The sequence below is a fragment of the Elephas maximus genome, chromosome 25 (genome assembly GCF_024166365.1).
Source record: "Elephas maximus indicus isolate mEleMax1 chromosome 25, mEleMax1 primary haplotype, whole genome shotgun sequence".
Taxonomy (NCBI): Eukaryota; Metazoa; Chordata; class Mammalia; order Proboscidea; family Elephantidae; genus Elephas; species Elephas maximus.
Genome location: NC_064843.1, coordinates 59,230,334 through 59,254,429, shown reverse-complemented (window position 1 = coordinate 59,254,429; position 24,096 = coordinate 59,230,334). Strand labels below are relative to the sequence as shown.

Below are 24,096 nucleotides of genomic sequence, written 5' to 3'. Positions count from 1 at the left end.
GAGATTAGACTCTTGTCAGGTATGACATAGCCAAAAAAAATTTTTCCCCAGTCTATAGGTTCTCCTTTTACTGTTTTGGTGAAGTCTTTTCATGATCGTTAAATGTTTAATTTTTAGGTGCTACCAGTTATCAATCTTACCTTCTGGAGTTTGTGTGTTGTTGGTTATGGTTTGTATCCTGTTAATGCCATGTATTAGGGCCTCTAGCGTTGATCTTATTTTTTCTTCTATGAATTTTATAGTTTTTGGCTTTACATTTAGGTCTTTGATCCATTTTGAATTAATTTTTGTGTATGGTATGAGGTATGGGTCCTGTTTAATTTTTTGCAGATGGACATCCAGTTTCGTCTTTTCCCCATTTGTTGGACTTTGGGCCCTTGTCAAAGATCAGGCAACTGTAGGCGGATGGATTTACATCTGGGTTCTCAATTCCGTTCCATTGGTCAATGCATCTTGTTGTTGTACCAGTACCAGGCTGTTTTCACTACAGTAGCTGTATAGTAGGTTCTGAGGTCAGGTAGTGCAAGTCTTCCTACTTTACTCTTCTTCAATAATGCTGTACTTATCCTGGGCCTCTTCCCTTTCCATATAAAGTTAATGATTAATTTTTCCATCTCTTTAAAGAATGTTGTGGATCGGGATCGCGTTGTATTTGTAAATTGCTTTGGGTAGAATTGTCATTTTCACCTTGTTGAGTCTACCTATCTGTGAGCATGGTATGTTTTTCCATTTATGTAGATGTCTTTTCGTTTCTTGCAATAGTGTTTTGTAGTTTTCTTTGTATAGGACTTCTACATCCCTAGTTAGATTTATTCCTAAGTATTTTTTTTTTTTTTTTAGGGAATATTATCAATTGTATTGTTTTCATGATTTCCTTTTCATTGTTCTCTTTATGTGTGTAGGAATCCAACTGATTTTTGTATGTTTATCTCAAATTCTACCACTCTGCTGAATCTTTCTTTTAGTTCCAGTAGTTTTCTCGTGGAATCTTTTGGGTTTTCTGTGTATAATATCATATCATCTGCAAATAGGGACAGTTCAACTTCTTCATTACCAATTTGGATGCCCTTTATTTCTTTGTCTTGCCTTATTGCTCTAGCTAGAACTTTCAGTACAATGTTAAATAGGAGTGGTGATAAAAGGAATCCTTGTCTTGTTCCTGTTCTAAAGGGGAATATTTTCTGCCTCTCTCCATTAAGAATGATGTTGTTTGTTGGTTTTGCATAGATACTTTTTATTATGTTGAGAAATTTCCCTTCTATACCTATTCTATTGAGAGTATTTTATCAGGAATAGGTGTTAGACTTTGTTGAATGCCCTTTCTGGGTCAATCGAGATGATCATGTGATTCTTTTATTTATGTGGTGGATTACATTGATTGATTTTCTAATGTTGAACCATCCTTGCATACCTGTTATGAATCCTACTTGGTCATGGTGTAGTATTTTTTTGATATGATGCTGAGTTTTATTGGCTAGAATTTTGTTGAGAATTTTTGCATCAATAATCATGAGAGATATTGGTCAGTAATTTTTTTTTTTTTTTTATGTGGTGTCTTTCCTGGTTTTGGTATCAGGGTTATACTGGCTTCATAAAATAAATTCAGAAGTATTGCTTCCTTTTCTATGTTCTGAAATAGTTTGAGGAGTACTGGTGTAAGTTCTCTGAATGTTTGGTAGAATTATCCAGTGAAGCCATCTGGGCAAGGGATTTTTGTTGTTGTTGGGAGTTTTTTTTATGGGTCTTTTCCGATTTTCAACATCATTTTGTGTTAGTTTGGGTAGGTAGTGTGTTTCTAGAAATTTGTCCATTTCCTCTAGGTTTTCAAATGTGTTGGAGTATAGTTTTTCATAATACTCCGTTATGATTCTTTTTATTTCAGTTGGGTCGGTTATAATGTCCCCCACTTCATTTCTCATTTGTGTCCTCCCTCACCTTTTTTTTGGCAGTTTGCTCAGTGGTTTGTCAATTATGCTGATCCTTTCAAAGAACAATTTTTTTTTAAATTCTTCCTACTGTTTTTCTACTCTCTAATTTATTTCTGCTCTGATCTTCATTATTTTCTTTCTTCTGGTGGCTGGGGGCTTTTTTTTTTTTTTTGCTGCTGTTCTTCTCTGTTTGAGTTATATAATATAGCTAATGCTTTGATTTTGTCCCTTCTTTTTTTGATATGTGCATCTATTGCTATAAATTGACCTCTGAGCACTGCCTTTGCTGTGTCTCAAAGGTTTTAGTGTATGTTTTCATTCTCATTTGATTCTAGGAATTTTCTGATTCACTCTCTGACTTCTATTACCCCGTTGTTTTTAAGCAGGGTGTTACTCAGTTTCCATGTAATTGATTTTTTTTCCTTGCTCTTCCTGTTGTTAATTTCTACCTTGATGGCACTGTGGTCACAGAAGATACTTTGTATTATCTCAATGTTTTGTATTTTGTTGAGGGTTGCTCTGTGGCCTAAGATGTGGTCTATTCTGGAGAATGTTCCATTCGTGTTGCAAAAGAATCTGTACTTTGCAGCTGTTGGGTGGGGTATTCTATATATGTCTATGAGGTCAAGTTGGCTGATTGTGCCCTTTAGCTTTTCTGTATCTTTGTTGAGTTTCTTTCTAGATATTCTGTCCATTACTGAGAGTGGTGTGTTGAAGTCTCCTACTATTATTGTGGGACTGTCAGTTTCTTTTCAGTGCTGTCAGAGTTTATGTATTTTGGAGCCCTGTCATTGGATGTGTAGATGTTTATTATGGTTATGTCTTCATGATGGATTCTCCCTTTAATCATTATATAGTGTCGTTCTTTGTCTTTTATGGTGAATTTTGTTTTAAAGTCTATTTTATCTGAGATTAGTATTGCCACTCCTCTTTTTTGGTAGCTGTTTGCTTATTTTTTTCCATCTTTTGATTATTAATATGTTTATGTCTTAGTTTCTAATGTGTGTCTCTTGTAAACAGCATATCGATGGATCCTTTATTTTTATCAATTCTGTCACTCTCTGTCTCTTTATGGGTGCATTTAAACCGTTTGCATTCAATGTAATTATTGATAGGTGTGAATTTACTGTTGTCACTTTGTAGTGCTTTTTTTTTTTTTTTTTGGTGCTGATGTTTTCTTTGTTCCTCTTACTTTCCTGTGCTGAATTCCTTTTGTTTGTGGATTTTTTTTCACCTCTTTTGTTTTTGTAGAATTTGTTTTTACTGTGACTTTATGTTTCTCTTCTTTATTTTGATGAGTAGGTTTGTTAACTTTCTCTGTGGTTACCTTGAAATTTACCCTTATGTTCCTAGGTTTGAACCAGTCTATTATTTTTTATTATTATTATTACTTAGTATCACCTTGCCTTCCTGTCGATTAGAAAATTCTATACCTACACCATTTATTCCCTTTTTTATTGTTCTGATGTTGTTTTCATTTACAGATTAACCTCTCTGGTTCCCTGTTGTAATTTTTTGGTTTTGGATAGTCCTTGAGAATTCATTTCCTAGGTTGGTATCTGGCTGGTATGATCTTGCACCCTAGATTCAGGCTGTCATCTGATGTTGTTTGTTCTTAAACCACAGGACTCCCTTTAATAATTCTTCTAAATTTGGTTTGGTTTTTACACATCTCCTTAATTTCTGTTTATCTGGAAATGTCCTAATTTCACCATCATATTTAAACAAGATTTTACAGGACATATTATTCTTGGTTTGCAGTTTTTTTCTTTCAAGGTTTTATATATGTCATCCCATTGCCTTCTTGTCTGCATAGTTTCTGTCAGATAATCACAGCTTAGTCTTATTGTTTCCCCTTTGTATGTGACTTTTCGTTTTTCTCAAGCTGCTCTCAGGATTCTTTCTTTGATTTTGGTTTTAGTGAGTGTGATTTTGATATGTCTTGGTGATTTTCTTTTGGGGTCTATCCTATATGGGGTTCCTTGAGCTTCTTGGGCGGCCACCTTTTCATCCTTCATATTGGGGAAGTTTTCTGTCAGCAATTCTTCAATAATCCTCTGTGTTTCCTTTTTTCTCCCCCTGTTCTGGAACTCCAATCACTCGCAAATTTTTGCTTTTGATTGTATCCCACATAATTCTCTGGGTTTCTCCATTTTTTTTTTTGTTTTTTTTTTTTTCTGATTTTTCCTCAAAGCCGTATCCAAGTGTTAGTCTTCAGTTTCGCTGATTCTGTCTTCCATTGTTTCAAACCTGCTCCTCAGCTCTTCTATGACACCGTCCATTTCTGAAATTATGATTATTGTTTGTCTTTTGGATTTCTAATTGTTTTTGTATGATTTCTAGTTGTGAATTTATTTGGCCTTTAGTTCCTGTATTTTCCTGAATTCTTCCTTTTTTTTTGTATTTTCCATGAATTTGTCTGCCTTTTCTATGAGTTTATATATTTTTTCCATTTTCATCTGCTTTTTGCTTCAACCCTTGGATAGCTCTGAATATTAGAGATCTGAATTCTCTATGAGGTACTTCCTGGAGCCTTTTCTTCTACTGCGCAGTCATCTGGTGTTTTGTTTTGGAGGCCTATTGTGACCATCCTGTTCTTTTTTTTTTTTTTTAATATTTTGATATTTCCTGCTGTTTTCAGGACATTCAGTAGTTATTTTCTTCACTTACTGATTGTAGGTTTGTTTGTTTTATTCTGCTTTTTATCTGGTTATGTCTGAGTCGGTGGGATGTGCATTCTTTGTTGTTTGCTTATCTGTGGGGACAATACTTTTCACCTCCTTGTCCAATGGGCAGGGCCAGTCACTCAGCTATGGTATAGCAGGGCAAGTCCAGGTGAAGGGGAGGGGCTGGGGTAGGTTTTTTGTGGGACATACTAGGGCTGACAGGGCAGGCCAGAAATCAGTGCCAGGCAGGTTCAGGTAGCCATGCCTGTGCTGCTCAGGGGTGTGATGTTCAGTGCACGATGCAGGTAGGCAGGAAGGCAGGGGAGGTTGTGATGTGTGGAGCTAAGATGGTTATGGGAAAGAAGAGAGAGAGGAGAAACAGGAGCCAAAAACAAACAAGGAAATAAAGGAGTGCTAATAGCAGTTCCCACTGGAGTGCAGAGATGAGAAACCAAGAAATGGAGAAAAACAAAAAGGAAAAAAGAAAAAATAATAAAAATTAGCCCCCAGGAATCCCATTGGTACAGCTGCAAAGACCAGGAAAGTGGCTCCCAGGATGTGCAGTACAGCCTGGCTATAAGGGGCTCCCAAGCCTTGAAAAGAAAAAGTAAACAAAACAAAACAAAAAGTCCCTGGGAATCTCACCAAAGTGGCAGCACAGACCAGGGAAGCAGTTCCCTAGCTGAGTGTTACTTCACAGCCTTTCAAGAAAAAGCAAAGCACACGGAGCTAGCTGTTGCAGAGAAAGGAGAGGGAGGTGATGAGAAGCAGTGAGGAAATCAAACGAAACAAAGAAACAAAAAAACACCACTAGCACCAAATAGCACTGAAGGAGCTGGCCAGTATAGGCAGGGCAAATCCAAGCAGCATGGCATCAGAGCTGGTGCCTCCCAGCCAAGAGACTGCAGTTGGCAGATTGTGGCAGAGGCCCAGAGAGGGGTAAGAAGGGTAGGGGGTGGGAAAGCATATATCCCTGGTTACCAGGTGTTCAGTCTTCTGCTGGGAGATCCATGAAACTGCTTTCCTGTATTCCCTGTCCAAAGATCTCCAGTGTGGGCAAAGAGAATCCAAATGGCATGACCCTGCTCTTCATGGCCGGCCGAGCAACTGAAGCCCGCTAGGAAGCAATGGAGGTCAAACAAGCAGGGGAGAGAAGGATGGGGTTGGGAAAGCATATATTGCTGGTTAGCTGGTGCTCTCGTCTCCTGCTGGGAGCTCCGTGAAGCTGCTTCCCCGCATTCCCTGTCCGCCGATATCCAACAGAAATTCAAGATGGCAAATCCGTGCTGCATTAACTGATAGGGGACCTCCGCACATATCTCTCCTCGCTCTCTGTTCTCTGTAAGTTTCTTATCCATTTGGTGCTTGGCTGAGTTCTTTATCTCTTCATTTAATGCTTAGGGTTCCAAGAGTGACGTCTGTCTGTTTTACTTAGTTTTTTAGTCTTTGCTGTAGAGGGACAGTGTGGTGATTATGTCTGTAGCATCATGGTCGCTCTGCCACACTTGTGCTTTGGTTGTAGCATGGACATTTTCTTTGTACCTCTCACTGTCCTTCCTGGTCTGAGTTCCTTTTGTTGGTGGATTTTTTCTTTTGTTCTTATAGATTTTATGTTAACTGAGACTTGATGTTTTCCTTTTTTATTTTGATTACCAGGTTTGTTAACTTTCTTTCTGGTTACCTTGAAATTTATCCTTATCTTCCTAAGTTCTAACATGTCTTTTATCCCTTGACTTCCTTTCCATTTGAAAGTTCTGTACATATAGTTTATTTGCCCTTTTATTGTTTTAATGTTGTCACATTTACAGATTGACATGTTTCCCTGTCTTAAGTCTTTTAGCTATTTTATTAGAGTTCTTCACCTAGGTTGGTAACTGGCTGATGGCTTTCCTGTGTCCTAGAGGCCAGTTGTTGTGTAGTGTCGTTGGTTCTGTACACAAAGGACTCCCTGTAATATTTCTTGTAAGCTTGGTTTAATTTTTACAAATTCCCGTAATTTCTGTTTATTTGGAAATGCCCTAATTTCACCATTGTATTTTTTTTTTAATTTACTTATTGCACTTTAGGTACAAGTTTACAAATCAAGTCAGTCTTTCATACAAAAAGCCATACATACCCTGCTGTGCAATCCCTGCTGCTCTCCCCTTAATGAGACAGCACATTGCTTCTTTCACCCTGTATTCCCCGTGTCCATTCAACCAGCTCCTGTCCCCCTCTTCCTTCTCATCTTACCACCAGACAGCAGTCACCCGCATAGTCTCAGGTGTTTACTTGAGCCACGAAGTTCATTCCTCACCAGCATCATTATCTGTCTTATAATCCAGGCCAATCCCTGTCTGTAGAGTTGGTTTCGGGAATGGTTCCAATCTTGGGCTATCAGAGGGTCTGGGGTCCATGACTGTCAGGGTCCTCCAATCTCAGTCAGACCATTAAGCCTGGTCTTAATGGTCTGTTGGTATTGATTTGGTGATTTCCTCTTCAACATTCTCTTTGTTGATATGGAAGAAACCAAATGATTTATGTATGTTTATCTTGTATCCTGATACTCTGCAAAACTATTCTATTACTTTTAGTAGTTTTCTTGAGGATTCTTTTGGTTTTTCTGTGTATAAGATCATGTCATCTGCAAACAGAGATACCTTTACTTTTTCTTTGCCAATTTGGATGCCCTTTATTCCTTTTTCTAGCCTAATTGCTCTGGTTAGGACCTCCAGCACAAAGTTGTATAAGAGTGGTGATAAAGGGCATCCTTGCCTAGTTCCTGTTCTCAAGGGGAATGTTTTCAGTCTCTCTCTGTTTAGCATGATGTTGGCTGTTGGCTTTGTATAAATGGCCTTTATAATGTTGAGGAATTTTCCTTCTATTCCTATTTTGCTGAGTTTTTATCATGAATGGGGTGTTGGACTTTGACAAATGCCTTTTCTTCATCAATTGAAAAGATCATGTGGTTCTTGTCTTTTATTTATGTGATGGACTACATTGATTATTTTTCTAATGTTGAAACATCCTTGCATACCTGGCATGAATTCCACTTGGTTATGGTGAAGTATTTTTTTTTGATATGTTGTTGAATTCTACTGGCTAGAATTTTGTTGAGGATTCTTGCGTCTAAGTTCATGAGGGGTATTAGTCTGTAATTTTCTTTTTTGTGTGGTGTCTTTGCCTGGTTTTGGTATCAGGGTTATGCAGGCTTCATAGAATGAGTTTGGGAGTATTCTATCATTTTCTATGCTCAGAAATATCTTTAGTAGTAGTGGCGTTAACTCTTCTTTGAAAGTTTGGTAGAATTCTCCAGTGAAGCCATAAGGGTCTGGGCTTTTCTTTGTTGGGAGTTTTTAAATTACTTCTTTTATCTCTTCTTTTGATATGGGTTTATTTAGCTGTTCTGTCTCTGTTTGTGTTAGTTTAGGTAGGTAATATGTTTTTAGAAATTTGCATATTTCCTCTAGGTTTTCAAATTTGTTACAGTACAATTTTTCATAGTATTCTGTTATGATTCTTTTAATTTCAGTTAGTTGGGTCTGTTGTGATATCGCCCATCTCATTTCTTGTTCAGGTTATTTGCTTCGTCACCTGTTTTTGTCAGTCTGGCCAGTGGTTTATCAATTTTGTTAATCTTTTCAAAGAACCAGCTTTTGGTCTTGTTAACTCTTTCAATTGTTTTTCTGTTTCATTTAATTCTGCTCTAATTTTTATTATTTGCTTTCTTATGGTGCCTGGGTGTTTCTTTGTTGCTCTCCTTCTGTTTGTTCAAGTTGTAGTGGTAATTCTTTGATTTGGGCCCTTTCTTTTTTTTGCATGTATGCATTTATTGATATAAGTTGACCTCTGAGCACTGCTTTAGCTCTGCCCAAAGGGTCTGATAGGAATTGTTTTCATTCTCATGGGATTCAATGAATTTCGTTATTCCATCCTTAATTTGTTCTATAATCCAGTCGTTTTTGAGCAAAGTGTTTTTCAGTTTCCATGTGTTTGATTTCTTTTCCCTATTTTTTCTGCTATTGACTTCTAGTTTTATGGCTTTATGGTCAGAGAAAATGCTTTGTAATATTTCAATGTTTTGGATTCTGTTAAGGCTTGCTTCATGGACTAATATGTGCTCTATTTTAGAGAATGTTCCATGTGTGTTGGAAAAGAAAGTATACGTGGATGCTGTTGGGTGGAATGTTCTGTATATGTCTATGAGGTCGAGTTGGTTGATTGTGGCATTTAGCTCTTCCATGTCTTTATTGAGCTTCTTTATGGATGTTCTGTCCTTCACTGAAAGTGTTGTGTTGAAGTCTCCTACTATTACTGTGGAGCTGTCTATCCCACTTTTCAATGCTGTTAAAGTTTGTTTTATGTATCTTGAAGCCCTGTCATTGGGTGCATAAATATTTAATATGGTAATATCCTCCTGGTATATTGTCCCTTTAATCATTATATAGTGTCCTTATCCTTTGTGGTAGATTTAAGTTTGAAGTTTTTTGTCAGAAATTAGTAAAGCCACTCCTGCTCTTTTTTGATTGTTGTTTGCTTGATATATTTTTTTCCATCCTTGGAGTTTTAGCTTGTTTGTGTCTTTAAGTCTAAGGTGTGTCTCTTATAGGCAGCATATAGATGGATCGTGGTTTTTTAATTCATTCTGCAACTCTCTCTTTATTGGTCCATTTAGTCCATTTATACTCAGTGTGATTATAGATAGGCATGAGTTTAGTGCTGTCATTTTAATGTCTTTTTTTGTGTTTTGTTGACAGTTTCATTTTTCCACTTTTTTTTGTGCTGAGTAGTTTTTCTTTTTAAATTGTGTGCTCCCCTTTTTTATTGTTGTTGATTTTGTTTTTGCTGAGTCTTTGTGTTGTTCTTCTATTTTATTTTGATGTGTAGGATTGTTAGTCTTCTTTGTGGTTACCTTAATATTAACCCCTATAATCTCTAAGTTTAAACCTAACTTGTATCTCCCTATGTCGCCTTGATTTCCTCCCCATATGGGCGATCTATGACTATTTAGTCCCTCTTTTTTTATTTAATGTTGTCATCTTTTACATAATGACATCGCTGATTCCGTTTTTTCTATCTTGATTTATTTTTGTCATTTCCCTATCTGGGTTGATATCTGGTTGCTCTGTCCTGAGTTCTAGTGTTGGGTTGATATCTGATATTATTCATTTTCTAACCAGAGAATTCCCTTTAGTATTTCTTGTATTTCCTAAGCTTCTGTTTATCTGGAAATGTCCTAATTTTGCTTTCATATTTTCCCTAAGCTTCTGTTTATCTGGAAATGTCCTAATTTTGCTTTCATATTTGAGAGACAGTTTTGCTGGATATATGATTCTTGGCTGGTAATTTTTTCCTTCAATGCTTCATATATGTCATCCCAATGCCTTCTTGCCTGCATGGTTTCTGCTGAGTAGTCCAGGCTTATTTTTATTGATTCTACTTTGTAGGTAACTTTTTGCTTATCTTTGGCCGCTCTTAAAATTTTCTCTTTTGTTATCTTTGGTTTTGGCAAGTTTGATTGTGTCTTGGCAACTTTCTTTTGGGATCTACCTGGTATGGGGTTCGACGAGCATCTTGGATAGATATCCTTTCATCTTTAATTACGTCAAAGAAGTTTTCTGCCAACAAATCTTCAACAATTAGTATTTTCCGTTATCCCTCCCTGTTCTGGTACTCCAATCACTCATAGGTTATTTTTCTAGAGAGTCTTGCGTGATTCTTAGGGTTTCTTCATTTTTTAAAATTCTTTTATCTGATTTTTCTTTGAATATATTGTTGCCACGTGTTTTATCTTCAATCTCACTAATTCTGGCTTCTACATCCTCAATTCTGTTCCACTGACTTTTTACTGATTTGTCTAATTCTGAAATTTTATTGTTAATCTTCTGAATTTCTGATTGCTGTCTATGGATTTTTGCAGCATATTAAATTTTTCATTATGTTCTTGAATAATCTTCTTAATTTCCTCGACTGCTTTATCTGGGTCCTTCTTGGGTTTTTCTGTGTTTTGCCTGATCTCCTTCCTGATGTCTTGAAGAGTTCTGTATATTAATCTTTTGTATTCTACATCTGGTAATTCCAGGATACATCTTCATCCAGGAGAGTCCTTGATTCTGTTTTGGGAGTTTGTTGAAACAATCATGGTCTGCTTCTTTATGTGATTTGGTATCATCTGTTTTCTCCGAGCCATCTATGTTATTGTATTTATTTTATGTTTGCTCACTATGTCCTAGCTTCTCGCTTTGTTTTGTTTTGATATATCCAAATAGACTCCAAGGGTGAGCTAACTTGATTACTGGAGCCTTTGAAGCACTAATGTCCTCTTACCAGATGGCTAGAGATGTTACCAGGTATATGAGTCTAGGAGTCCATTTAATATTCTTGTATAGATTCAGCTCAGGTGTCCTGGTAGTCGGTCACATAGTGTGTGGTGCAGGCTCTCACCTATGATCCTAGAGGAGCAGTGGTAATTGGTGTATGCACAGGTTTCTGGTAGCAGCAAGGGGTCACACTGTGAGAAAGGCAGGCAGCTAAGAACCTTTCCCTGAATGTCTTTTAGGAAGTCATGTCCCTGTTTTCTAGAGTGCTCTCGTTGGTGGGCCTTGCAGCCATACTATAGACGTCAAATGCTTTTAAGTGTAAGGACTGGTAGGCACCACTTATCTTTGGAGCCCTGTTGCAGGTGGCTAGGTGGCATGGGTGGAGCCTCCAGTCCTCAGGGCCCTACCGTGGGTAGGTGAGGGCCCTGTTTAATAGGCAGAGTGGTAGCAAATATCAAAAACCTGTCTCTCCATTGCACAGCTGAAACAGTTACAGTCAGACCTCAAACAGATTCGCCCTTGTAATATAACAGCCAGATCCTATCTGCTGTAATGGGGCTACCAGGATCTATGCGGGAGTGAAGACAAAGTCTGTGGACTGCTTGTGCCTGGACTGGAGCTGTTTCTGCTCTGAGTTTCCAGATGAGGGGAGTCGGCAGACTATTTTTCCTGTTTGTTGATTTGTTCCTTCTCCAAGACCAGGGGAATGGCTCAGGAAGTGCAGCAGGACTTATCTCAAGCCCAGGGAAATCAATTATTACTGAAGCCAGCTGGGGAAGGAGGAGGGGTCAGATAGATAGGAGTTCTTTCGGAGGGAGGAGATATTAGATCCGTGCAGTAAATTAGACAAAACCACTCATCTTGTGCCAAGTGCTGTTTTATCTCAGATTCTGGAGGCATGTGTAGATTGTGTGCACTGGCTCCGTGGCAGTACCAGGGGGTGGGGCTGCGGCACCTCGCTTGCCTTCTTTCAGTGAAGCATCTGCGTCCTAAACACCACCCCTAGCCCCGCCGCAGTCACACCAGGGGTTCAGGGTGCCACTTCATTTGCCTTCTTTTGCTGACACGGCCATGTCCCAGAACACTACCACCAGCCCTGCCGTAGGGGAATAGAGACTGAGGTGCTGCCGCCAACTTGGCAACTCCTCGCTGCTTCTGCACCATCTCTCCCTCCCCCGTCACTCAGTCCGATTTCTTAACTTTGCCTTTGATGCTCAGGTTTCATAGCTTGCCATGTATATAATTGATTCACTTGTTCTTTCAGGTCTTTGTTTTAAGAGGGACTACTGGAAATATCTGACTACTCCGGCATCTTGGCTCAGTCTGTCACCATTTAATTTCAGAGAGAGTTTTGCAGGATATATTATTCTCAGTTGGCAGATTTTTTCCTTTCAAGGTTTTATGTATGTCATCCTATTGCCTTCTTGCCTGCATAGTTTCTGCCAAGTAATCAGACAGAGCTTAGTGTTATTGTTTCCTCTTTGTGAGTTTTCATCCTTTTGAGCTGTTGTCAGGATTCTTTGTCCTTTGTTTTGGCAAGTGTAATTATGATATGCCTTGGTGACTTTCTTTTGGGGTCTATCCTATATGGGTTTTTGTTGAGTATCTTGGTCAGCTTTTCGTCTTTCATGAAATTTGGGATGTTTTCTACCAACAATTCTGAAACAATCTTCTCTGTGTTTTCTATTTTCTCACCATTCTGGAACTCTGATCACACCCCAATTTTTGCTCTTGATTCTGTCCCACATAATTCTTAGGTTTTCTTTATTCTTTTCTCTGATTTTTCCTCAAGGTGGCATCCGTGGATGTCTTCAACCTCACTGATTCTGTCTTCTGTTGTTTCAAATTTGTTCCTAAAACATTCAGTTGAGTTGCTCATTTCTGAAATTTTATATTTTGGGTTTTTAGTTGCTTTTGTATGATTTCTAATTGCTTATTTTGATGTTTTGTTGTTGTATTATTTTCCTGAATTTTGCTGTTTTCCTTGATTTTAGCCATGTTTTTGTTGGTTTTGTCTGTTTCCCATTATTTTGTCCATTTTTCCTTAGTTTTTTCTGTTTGCCTAGATCTCTTCCCCAATCTCTTGCAGAATCCTAAATATTAGTTTTTTGATTTGCATATCAGGTAGTTCTACTGCCTGTTCTACCATCATATCTTCTGATTCTTTGTTTTGGTCCCTTGCTGGAGCCATCTTGTCCTGCTTTTTTATGTTTTGATATTGTCTGCTGTCTCCAAGACATTATGGTATTATTTTATTTATTTATTGGCTGCATGTTCCTTTGTTTCATCCTGGTTTTGTTTTGTTTTGATGTCTGGGCGAGGAGGCCAAGTGTGCTCTGTTGCTTCCTCATCTGTGGGCATGATAACTCTCACCATCTTGTCTGGGTAGGCAGGGCAGTAGCAGGCAGGGTGAGCCTGTTTTGCTATACACTGGTTTGGCAAGGCTGAGGGTAGACTGGGCAGGTGCTATCTGCCTCCTGATGTTGGTCCAGTGGTGTGGGAACATTCCAGCCCCTTGCCAGATAGGTGGATCTGCTGGACCGGGAGTGGTATGGGCTATCCTCCCTCTGATCAGCAGCTGATTGAGTGTCCAGAGCGGGGCACTGCGGGCCCGGTGGGGCGGCAGTCCTCTAGCCACTGTAGCCCAATGAGGGCCGGCAGGAAAAGCAGGTATGGTACAGGAGCCAGCAGGTGGGGGCAGGGCTGACCCAGGTTGGCAGTCAGCTGGTAGCTCTGTGGGCAAGGTGGCTTTATGTGGCCCGTCGGGAAGGGTGGTGCAGGTGTACAGGTTAGAGGGGTGAGGGGAAGGAAGGCATATCTCTCTGGTTACCCGGTACTCTGTCTCCTTTTGGGAGCTCTGTGATGTTGCCTTCCTGTATTCCCTGTCTGGGGGCATTGGGGGTTGTGCTCCAAGATGGTAATGTTTTGCTGTGTTAGTTGACATGGGACCTGTACTCCATATCTCTCCTCATTCTGTTTTCCTTCAGTTTCTTCTTCCATTTGGTGTTCGATCTAGTTCTTTATCTTTTCATTTGATGCTTAGGATTCCAGGATTGATGTTCGTATCTATTTTATTTAGTTTTTCAGGTCTTTGCTGCAGAGGGATGGCATGATGCGTCTGCCTAGGGCACTATGTTAGCTCCACACTGCTTCAACAGCTATCTTAAAGCACAGACGAGAAGTAAAAAGAAAAAGACTGGGGGGCAAGTTGATTAAATGGAAGGGAAACTAGAAGAGAAATAATGAGAATGTTGACACAACGTAAAGAATTTAACCAATGTCACTGATCATTACGTCAAAAACACTGGAATGAGAGCAGGTTTTGCTGTGCATTTTCATATACACGTACAGACACACACACACACACAGAGCAGCAAAGAAATATTAGAAACTTTAGGAAAACAGCAGCAAATATAATTAAGTCATAATCCAAATAGGAAGGAAACCAACATGTGGCATGACAGAATGTTAAGTAACTCTGATTTTGTCATTTAGAAGGTTTTCTCTCATGTGGCAAAGGGACTGTGATACTAGAACGTGTGGAGACAATAAATACCACCTGACTGTGCCATGAACAGTATTTACATTAACACACCTGTGTAAATCCTCTTAATTAGCTTTCAACTTTCAAAAGCATCTCAGAGACGAAGGTCTATGGTTATAGGCTAGAATGCAAATTTTTATTAATCTTGATAATATAAAGTTATAGCTGACCAACACCAGATGGTGGATAACCTGTTGCTACTGAGTTGATTCTGACTCATAGCGACCCTATAGGACACAGTAGAACTGCCCCACAGCATTTCCAAGGAGCACCTGGTGGATATGAACTGCTGACCTTTTGGTTAGCAGCCATAGCTCTTAACCACTATGCCACCAGGGTTTCCTGGGTGGTGGATAGGAAGATACTAATATCCTCATTCCACTAAACTGGGGATTGAGAGATAATGATTAAAATTGATGTGTCAACAACAACAAAAAAACTGTAAGGAAAGGTTACAAGTGGTTAGTTCTGAAGAGTAGGTCTAGGCTTAGGAAGGGGAAGTAACTGTTGTCATACACTCCTTAGGATAATATTTTTCGCCGTGTACATATATTAGTTTAATTAAGCACAGTACCTATCCAAGTGACTTTACTCGATGCACAAAGATAATGTGTTGTCACTCTGTTAAAGCCACTCATGACTGCCAACCACTGTGTTTAACTGCTGATCTGCCAACATGAAATGTATCACATGAGTCAGGACCACTCTGCCTCAGTAAAGTTTCTTATTTGCCATACTTTTCCTTGGTCTGCCAACATTTTAGACAGAAGATGAGGATTAAATGCAGGAAGTACTTCTTGGAGGAGTCACTTAAAAAGACACTCGCACAGGCACTCAGGAAATGAAATTTGTATTATTAGCATTACTTTATCCAGTGCTTTCCTCATCTAGTTTATTTCCTTTATGATCATTATGATTTTCATCTAATCAAGTTGACAAAATACATTACTTCTGATTTTATACAGTTAGGATATAAAAAGTTAGGATATAAAAAGCATATAAACATCTACAAGTTCTAAAACATTTATAACCTTGTCGTTTATGGTGCAAGCAAAGGGGCACAGATCAGGAATACAAATAAATTATAATCTAAAGAGTTCCATACAAAATTTCCTTTGAGTATTTATTAAAATCTGCCAGAAAAGTGAAAGGAATGTTATGAAGCCTTTATAAACAACTGTGGACACAATCTAAAGCTGTCTGCCTCTAATTCCTGGCCACCTCTTCAGCTTAACAGGCACTGGAGACAGCCAGCTTCTTCAAGTGGTCCATGAACACCTGCAGGCTGACATCGTCAGTTAGGATGGGTGCTCCGGTTTCCTGAAATTTAGTGATAAAGGTGCATTAACAGGTATCTTAAAAGCTGGTGTCTAATGGACCACAACTACCACAGCCTACACCAGACTGAGACCAGCACAACTAGATGGTGCTTGGCTACCACCACAGACTGCTCTGACAGGGATCACAATAGAGGGTCCCGGACAGAGCTGGAGAAAAATGCAGAACAAAATTCTAACTCACGAAAAAAGACCAGACTTACTGGTATGACAAAGAGTGGAGAAACTCCGAGTATGGTCCCCAGACACCATTGTAGCTCAGTAATGAAGTCACTCCTGACGATCACCCTTCAGCCAAAGATTAGACAGGCCCATAAAACAAAACAAGACTAAAGGGGCACACCAGCCCAGGGGCAAGAACCAAAAGGCAGAAGGGGACAAGAACGCTGGTAATAGGGAACCCAAGGTAGACAAGGGAGAGTGGTGACATATCGTGGGGTTGGTAACCAATGTTACAAATGATCTGTGTACTAATTGTTTGATGAGAAGGTAGTTTGTTCTGTAAACCTTCATCTAAAGTACAATTAAAAAAAAAAAAAAAAAGGCTGGTGAGAATTCACGAGCTAAGGACCTTTCTGTCTCAGAACATTCACAGGTATTGGCCCACCTGTTGTAAGTGCTCTCCTATCCATCCCTGCCTCACTAATTCTTTCAAGTGAAGCACAATTCCTAACAAAACCCTTCCCTGACCTCCTCCTGGATCTGTTCAGTGTGGAGATACTGATTCACTCCTTTGTGATTACACCATTACCTAGCACCTAAGGGTGGGTGGGAGGGATGCTTGGCAGGTGTGGGGAGCCTCATGCTGGATGAATAATCAGGAGGGAGAGTGCGAGGGGGCTGTCTTAAAGAAGAGCATATGCTACAAATCTGTGTGTGCAGTGGTGCAATTGGCCTGGTCTGGTCAGGAGGGAGTCAGGGAAGGGTTTTGTCACACCAAGAACCAGGAAAATCTCAAATGAAAAAAGACAAGAAATGCCAACATTGAGATAACAAAAATGTTATAATTATTTGAAGATTTTAAAGACGGCAAGACAAAAATGCTTCAATGAGCAATTACAAACATGCCTCAGGAAAGTAATAAAACATATAAAGGAGAACTCAATGGAAATTTAGAACTAAAAAATACAATAACCAAAATAAAATGCTCAGTGGATGGGCTCACCAGCAAGAAAGGTACTGAAGGAAGAATCAGTGAGCTGGAAAATAGAACAACAGAAATTTCCCAATCTGAACAACAGAGAGAAAAATAGGTTGGAAAGAAAAAAAGAAGGGGGCCACAGGGGCCTGTGGAACTATAACAAAAGATGTATCATTTGTGTCACCAGAGGTCTGGAAAGAGGAGAAAGAGGGAGGGGATGAAAAAGTATTAGATGAAATAATGGCTGCAAACTTTCCAAATCTGGCAAAGGACAAATTTACACAATCAAGAAGCTGGGTAACACTTGGATACCGAAGTTAAAAACACAACACCATTTACAATTGCTCAAAAAAAAGAAAAAAAAAATGCAAAAGCTACCCAGTGCTGACGAAAGAAATTAAGGAAGATTTAAATAAACAGAGAGACGTACCAAGTTCATGGATTGAAAGGCTCAAAGATGTCAACGCTTCCCAAATTGATATACAGGTTCAGTGCACTTCCTATCAAAGCCCAGAAAGCTTTTTATAGATTATTATAAAATTATATGGAAAGATAAAGGACCTGGAATAGCTAAAATAATTTTTTATAAAAGAAAAAGTAGGAGGAATCAGTCTACCCAATTTCAGGGTAATCAAGACAGCATGGGGTGGGTGGAGGGACAGACACAGATGAACACAGCACCCAGAACGTGACTCACACACATATGCCTAGCTCATCTTTGACAAAGATTTAAGAGCAATTCAATGGAGGAAAGACAGCCTTCCAACAAAGGCTGAGAAGAGGAGCAGAGCCTGATGAGATGTTTTTGCGCTGCAGCCTCGTGAGAGAGAAAGCAGAGGGGACGGATTTAGGGTGATGCTCTGTCCATGAAGAGAGCTGAACGGGGGCCAGAGTATGGCTTTCTGTCCTGTGCCCTAAACCTGGTATATCAGATTGCCTGTCGTGGAAGGGAGTCCACACAGGGAGCTCCCCAACTGTGGTATTCAAAGCATATTTTACAGCAAAAACCCCAAGTTATTCTGCCTGTAGGGCCAAAAGGGACTTCTCGATTTAAAACCAAATTTTTACAAATGTAGCCTGGCCTTCACCCCAAATAGCTGACAATTTCTTACCTGTCCCCAAGCATATAGGTTATTGTGTGTCTGGGACGGGTTCACTTTGGACAAAAGGAATCGAGCCTTAAAAAAAAAAAAAGATTTAAACATTAAAACTGTTAACATTAATGCATCGAAAAAAATAAGGAAAGTTTTTTCAACTTTTTTTGGCTAAGTTAGAATTTTTTGCTGCACAGAAACCTATGCTCCTCATTTATTAGTTCCTGAAACATGACATATGTATTTTATTTTAGAAATTCTCACTTTTACATCAACATATTTTAACCACTCATTTAAAAAGAAATCATATTTGGAAGTGTACCTGTGCATCCATTTGTGTCACTACAAAATATACTAACCAACCTGTTTTAGATTTGTAGCCATAACAACATACCGTAAAAACAGCACCAGAGCTAGGACTCAGCTTGCTCACCTGACTGCCTCCGTGCTCTGTGTTAACGTAACGCGGCATTGGGAAGCGGGCTTGCAGAATTTCTTGAGCATCGTCCAGTGGTGCCTGCAGAAGGTGCTTGAAGTTTTCGTACTCGGGCATATCCTGGTACCCGGCTTTTCTCCACTGGGCTATGGTCTACACCAAAACAAACCAAAGCTACTGTGGAAAAGCTATTAACGACAGCCTTCAGGTGGTACTCACTGAAGCTTCTGACCTTCTAACACCACCGCCATCACCAAGGACTTGTTTCCAGTGAAGACGTCTGTGTCAGGGATGACAAGTTTTAGAGGGAGAACAGAGCAGAGCTGACCAGGAGGAGGAGGAGGAGGAGGATGAGTAGACAAAGAGGAGGAACCAAAGACACCACTGCCTACCCAGAGCACTACAGCGGAGCCTACTTCTCCCAGCAAAATGGTGACCTTTCGCTGAAGCCACTAATAATGTCTAGAATCATCGCTCAGGTGAAACATGTAGGTATGTAGTTAGTGAAGCGCTTGTAGAGCCAGACTCTCCAATCTCAATCTAGTTCTCAACATCATCAAGGCATTTCTGGAAAAGCAACCTCTTCTGGATTCTCTGGCAGAGGTATCTGATGATACCATCAACAACCCAATCCTCCCAGAAATAAGAGAGGCATCAATCACATGTCCTCTCCCTCACATGTCCTCTCCCTTTCCTAGCTGCATGTACCAACTAGCTAACAAAACCCCTGGATTAGTTGTCCCCTGGAGCCATGGGCTCCCTTCCTTTCCAATTCCACTGCTAGCACTTGGTGCAGCCTCTCATTTCCTTGCATCTGGTATGGAAAGGGATTTGTTGGGTGCTTACAGATCATCTGTCCCCCCACCCGCCCTGTCTTCCTAACAGCACACGTTACCCCCCCTCCAACCGTGGAGTGTCAGACTGGGGGAGATAGACCCAACCCCACTCCCTGCTTCCTCGGGCCCTGAATTGGAATACTTCTGCCAGGGGAGCAAACAACTGATAAAAGCTTTAAGAATCAACGTACAAGTGTTAATTAGGCAGTGAGTAGGAGGCAACATACAAAACTGGGGGAAGACTGATTCCCCAACTAGGCTAAACGTTCTGTGACTCATTCCTTTATACGCCTCAGCAACTGATCTAGGAAATATCTGGTACACATGAAACATCAAGAAATATTTGTTGACTAACCTATTTTTATAAATGGTCTAAAGTGCTTTCAGATGTACTTAATGGAGTAAATAAATATAAATGATGGAGTAAGAGGATGTAGCAAGTGCTCACGGTTTTAAAACCAAACTGCTAAAATGATGCCACAAAGACGATGCTCTGAAGACACCTCCTTCTGCAGCCCACTCTTGCCTTCTTCTCAAAGTTCCCAGTACCATTTTCTAGGTCTTAGGTTTTTGACTGACTGGTGGCCTGGAGGAAATGACCAAAGCTCACTTGGGTCCAAAAATTCATAAGAACACCCACAACCAGCAGGCTTAAGAGCTTTTGGAAAGCGAGAACAATGCTGTTATCTTCATCTTTAGAATTCACCACCTGCACACTCAATAACTGTGTGGCAAGTGAATGAACAGGATCAGGGGTTGTGGCAGGAACGTCTATACCAGGTGAGCTGACAGCAAAGAACCAGCGGGAACAGTAGCTGGTCAGCCGGCTGGTCTAAGAAGTTACTGATGGCCTCACATTTGTGGCTAAGTGGCTAGTGGCTAGCAGAGCTGGAGTTAACATGCTGACAAAAGTTTAGAGTTATAAATGCTTATTAGTATTAGAACATCAATTCTAAGTTATTAGGGGAATTCTGAAGTGTAATTGTATCTTTTCAGGACATCTGAGATCACTTTCAATGGAGACACTAGGAAGCAAAGTCAATCGCCAAGGCAATTTGCTGAAGGTAAAGAATATCTGATAGAAGAAAAAACATCACTGAATATAATGCTTGAAGAAGGGAACTTCCTCCATTAAGATGCAAATTCAGAGGTGCCATACCCTTTCTTAGGGCATGAGTCTCTTTAAGAAATAAATGGGCTCTCCCCTGAAAAGTGTGCAGGCATACCTAAATTTTTATATAATTTCAGGGGGTTCAGGGAGCTCCTGAGCCCCAACCACAGCTATCCTAGGGGCCAGAAAGTAAGATCCCAGAGTAAGGTTCCCTGTGCTGTGTTATTTCATGAGGGAAAAAATTTAGCCGCAAACTTAGTATTCTTTAGTGTGTATAAAAGTTTACTGAGGAAGGGAAAGCTGATCTTTCTTTCCCACAACTCAGAAAGCGATTACAGTGATTTAAAAGGATCATGTGAGATCTATTTACAGTAAATATTATTAAATTTACTAAATATGCAAATATCCCCATAGACTTGAAAGAAGATTTTATGCTTTAGAAAAAAGCCAGGGGACTCGTTATAATAAACTCTGGGCTCTCCAAGCCTAAATTCTTACTTCAGATGTTATAAGAACGTTAAATCAGTAAGAAGAAAGCAACCGCAATACTAAGGAAAGACATTAATAACAGCACCTTACCTCACCAAGATAGATGACAATTTGGAAGAAAGTATCCATCAGCAAAATCCTGTCAGCCAGGATGCTGCTGCTGTCCAAGAGGACGGGCTGAAGAAAGAGGGAGCGAGAGATGTGTTGGTCTTCCCTCTGTGCCCCTGTCCCCGTGATGGCCACTCCAACCCCCACCCAGGTGTCCAGTCTGGGTGTCCGCAGAACCAGCCACGGTTTTACACATGTTTACAAGTGGCCCAGCTGGTTGCTCCCACCTCTCCATGCCACGCTCATCAATATCATCTTTTGGTCTAGGGTACCAGAAATAATTCCAACCATTCTCAGTTTTGTGCTAGAAATGTATCCTATCTACCAGAGAGATTTTCTCTTAAATCTTCTACCACTGTAGATGAGAATAGGAATGTCTATATGAAAAATAGCTTTTAATATGTTCTTAAAGTTTACTACAAAAAAAAGTAGTAATAAAACTCATATTCATCAAAGAAAATTTGAAAACTTGTACCTAAGCACAACAAGTATTGATACTCTGGTTTATCTCCTTGTATTTTTTATTATTCTTGCAGGCTTTTTAAAATATAATTTAGAAAAGTTTATATTTTGATTTTTTCATGTAACATTTTTACATAAGGACTTATCTATTTTATAATTACCTAAACTTTGTAAAATATTTCATAGTCTATTTTCCTACTACTGAACATTAAGATTCTTTAATTCTGTATTAGTTCATTTACTGTTTTTCCGCATAAAGCTTTTTCTGTGTCTAAGAATATTTCCTTCAGATACATTACAGGACATGGAGCACTGGGTCAAATTACATGAACACACTGAAAAGAAGTATCTACACAGTTTGAAAATTTTTTACATGTCATCAGGCTTTCCACAGGTAAGAGTTTTGTAAGTTCCTTGACTGTTTCCTATGCACATTTAAAAAATTCCTATAAAGACTCAAAGTTTTCATTTTTTAGAGTTTTTTTCTAAGAGTAAATTTGTTAGAAAAAATTCTATCAGGCGATCCTAACTGTCAAAGAATTCCCGCAAAACCTACCTCTGGTGGCCCCTGGAACGAATAGGAGTAAAGAATGGGCTGGATCATGATAAGGGATTGGGTCAGATCCTGTCGGGCAAAATGGTGCCTATAGTACGAGGACTCATCAGGACTGTTGTTAAACACTTGAAGGAACGGAGATCTTCTAAGATGGAACATGAACTGCATTTACAGGGAGAGAAAAAAAAAGACAAATGCATATAGCTACAACCTTCTCAGACATCTGGAGAGCAGACCTGCCTCAGGTCTCTCACACAGAAGACCCAGCCTTTGAGAAAAAGGCCCCTGTGTGTGCCGGAGGCTGGTATATGAAGTGGAGGGAGGAAGCAGGGGAATACTGGTTTCTGGAGGCCGGGGCCAGGCTGTGCAGACAGAAAATCTGCTCTCAGAGGTCATGGTGCAGCAGGGAAAGGCATGCCCGAGGTGGCATGACAGGAGCCACGGTGCAGGAGAGGCTTCCCAAAGCCACTGGCGTCTGAGGATACACCTGAAAGATGCATATGAGGAGGCCAGAGGCCCAAGAGAAGGGAGACACCAGGCACTGGAGTGATACCAGCAAGCACACAGCTGGAAAGCTCAAGACACAGGCTGGCAGGCTGGTGGGAGGGGCATAAGGGAGCGAGGAACAAGTGATAATGCTGGAAGGGGGTGTCCTTTACCGTGAGAATCAGAAGGCAGGAAAGGCAGGTCCTCAGGGATTTTAAGCAGTGACAGGATCAAACTGTTCCTTGAAAAACTCTCTCTAGCTTCAGGGTGGAGAATGGACACAACGGGCCCAGCTACAGACAGGAAGACTGGCTACATCTACTAAGTTACAATCATAGTCCTTTTCCTGCCTTCAACATGGCAGGCTGGTCCTGCCTCAAGGCAGTTGTACCTGCCATCTCTTCTGCCTGGAGTGCCCTACCACTCCTGTTGGTACCATGGCTGGCTTCTCCCCATCACGGGGTCTCAGGCCTACCCTGACTTCTCCACTCTCTGACACCTAACGTGGTTGCTTGCCCAGGTCACTATCTCAAGAACTTGTTTTTACTGCTATTTAAAACTATCTTATTTTTTACTTCTAAGCTCCATGAGATCAGTGGCCTTACCTGACCTGTGGCCATCCCATCAGCACTCTCTAGAGCACTGTCTGAAACGGGAGTCCTAGCAGAGTGTACTGACCACCTACCTGACTGAGGCCAGCTGAGAAGCAAGGCAGGCCTAGCCAGAGCAGGGATGGCAGGGGCCGGGGGTGCAGGACATAGAGCAAGGGGCTGCATTTCTAGAATACAGACATATTCTAGGAATAGAGTCTTTTTCACTGGTCAGTCTCAATCACAGATACGGAGAGTTCAGTTCTTGGAACAGTATTTTCAGTGAGGAAGAGTCAAGAAACCAATTCCTATGAAGAACAGATAAAGAGCTTAGAAGAGATTTGGTGAGAATATATTAGCTATTCTCAGAGATTTGAAGCTTTATTTTGGAGAAGAAATCATCTTTTTCTACGTATCTCTAGATGACAGAAGGGGGAGGCAGGGCAGAGGGGCAGTCTTTTAGTTCATGCTAGAGTTGCCAGAACATGAAAACCAAGGTGCTTTGAGAGCTATAAAGCTTCCTGAGACTCCAAATATTGAATCGCAGTTTCTCAAATAATAATAATGGCTTACATTTAATGTACCTTACGTGCAAGGCACTGGCCTATCTACGTACTTGGTAAGACTTACTTAATCCTTCCAATAAGCTCACGAGGTAGGTTCTTATAGGTCAGGACACTGAGGTGCCCAGGGGTAAACAACTTGTCCTAAGTCATCCAGTTACCGAGTGGCAGAGCCAGGACACTAACTCAAGCTACCTGGCTCCAGAGACTGGCTCCTAACCTCTATCCCAGAATGCCTCCACAAGAGAATCTGAGAAACTATCTCATTGGGTGGTTTTCAAACTGTGCTCAGAGTCCTAGTGAATCCTCAGTGCCCTGGGGGAGAGAGGTCACGGCGGGGACCAGGAAAGCCAGGCTGCTGAGTGGGCAGGCCAGGAGCCTCCATCCTATGTGTGACCAGAGCAGCACCAGTCTATCTACTTCACATGTTGGCTTTTGAGAGAGGGCCAA

At 40.3% G+C, this 24,096-nt stretch overlaps 1 protein-coding gene across 3 annotated transcripts in view; it reads right to left on the bottom strand.

The window, feature by feature from the left end:
* Window positions 1–847: 847 nt before the first annotated feature.
* SEC23B (SEC23 homolog B, COPII coat complex component) overlaps window positions 848–24,096 on the bottom strand; it is a 58,464-nt gene continuing 35,215 nt past the window's right edge. For 2 of the 3 annotated variants that reach the window (XM_049869999.1, XM_049869998.1), the window contains exons 16-20: window positions 22,008–22,169; window positions 20,972–21,058; window positions 18,443–18,598; window positions 18,028–18,093; window positions 849–15,757 (exon numbers count right to left, since the gene is read on the bottom strand). In XM_049869999.1, the coding sequence (XP_049725956.1) occupies window positions 15,668–15,757; window positions 18,028–18,093; window positions 18,443–18,598; window positions 20,972–21,058; window positions 22,008–22,169 (561 nt within the window). In that variant the 3' untranslated portion in view covers window positions 849–15,667. Of the gene's footprint in view, window positions 15,758–18,027; window positions 18,094–18,442; window positions 18,599–20,971; window positions 21,059–22,007; window positions 22,170–24,096 lie in introns of all 3 variants that reach the window. The other variant, XM_049870000.1, reaches the window with a different exon arrangement.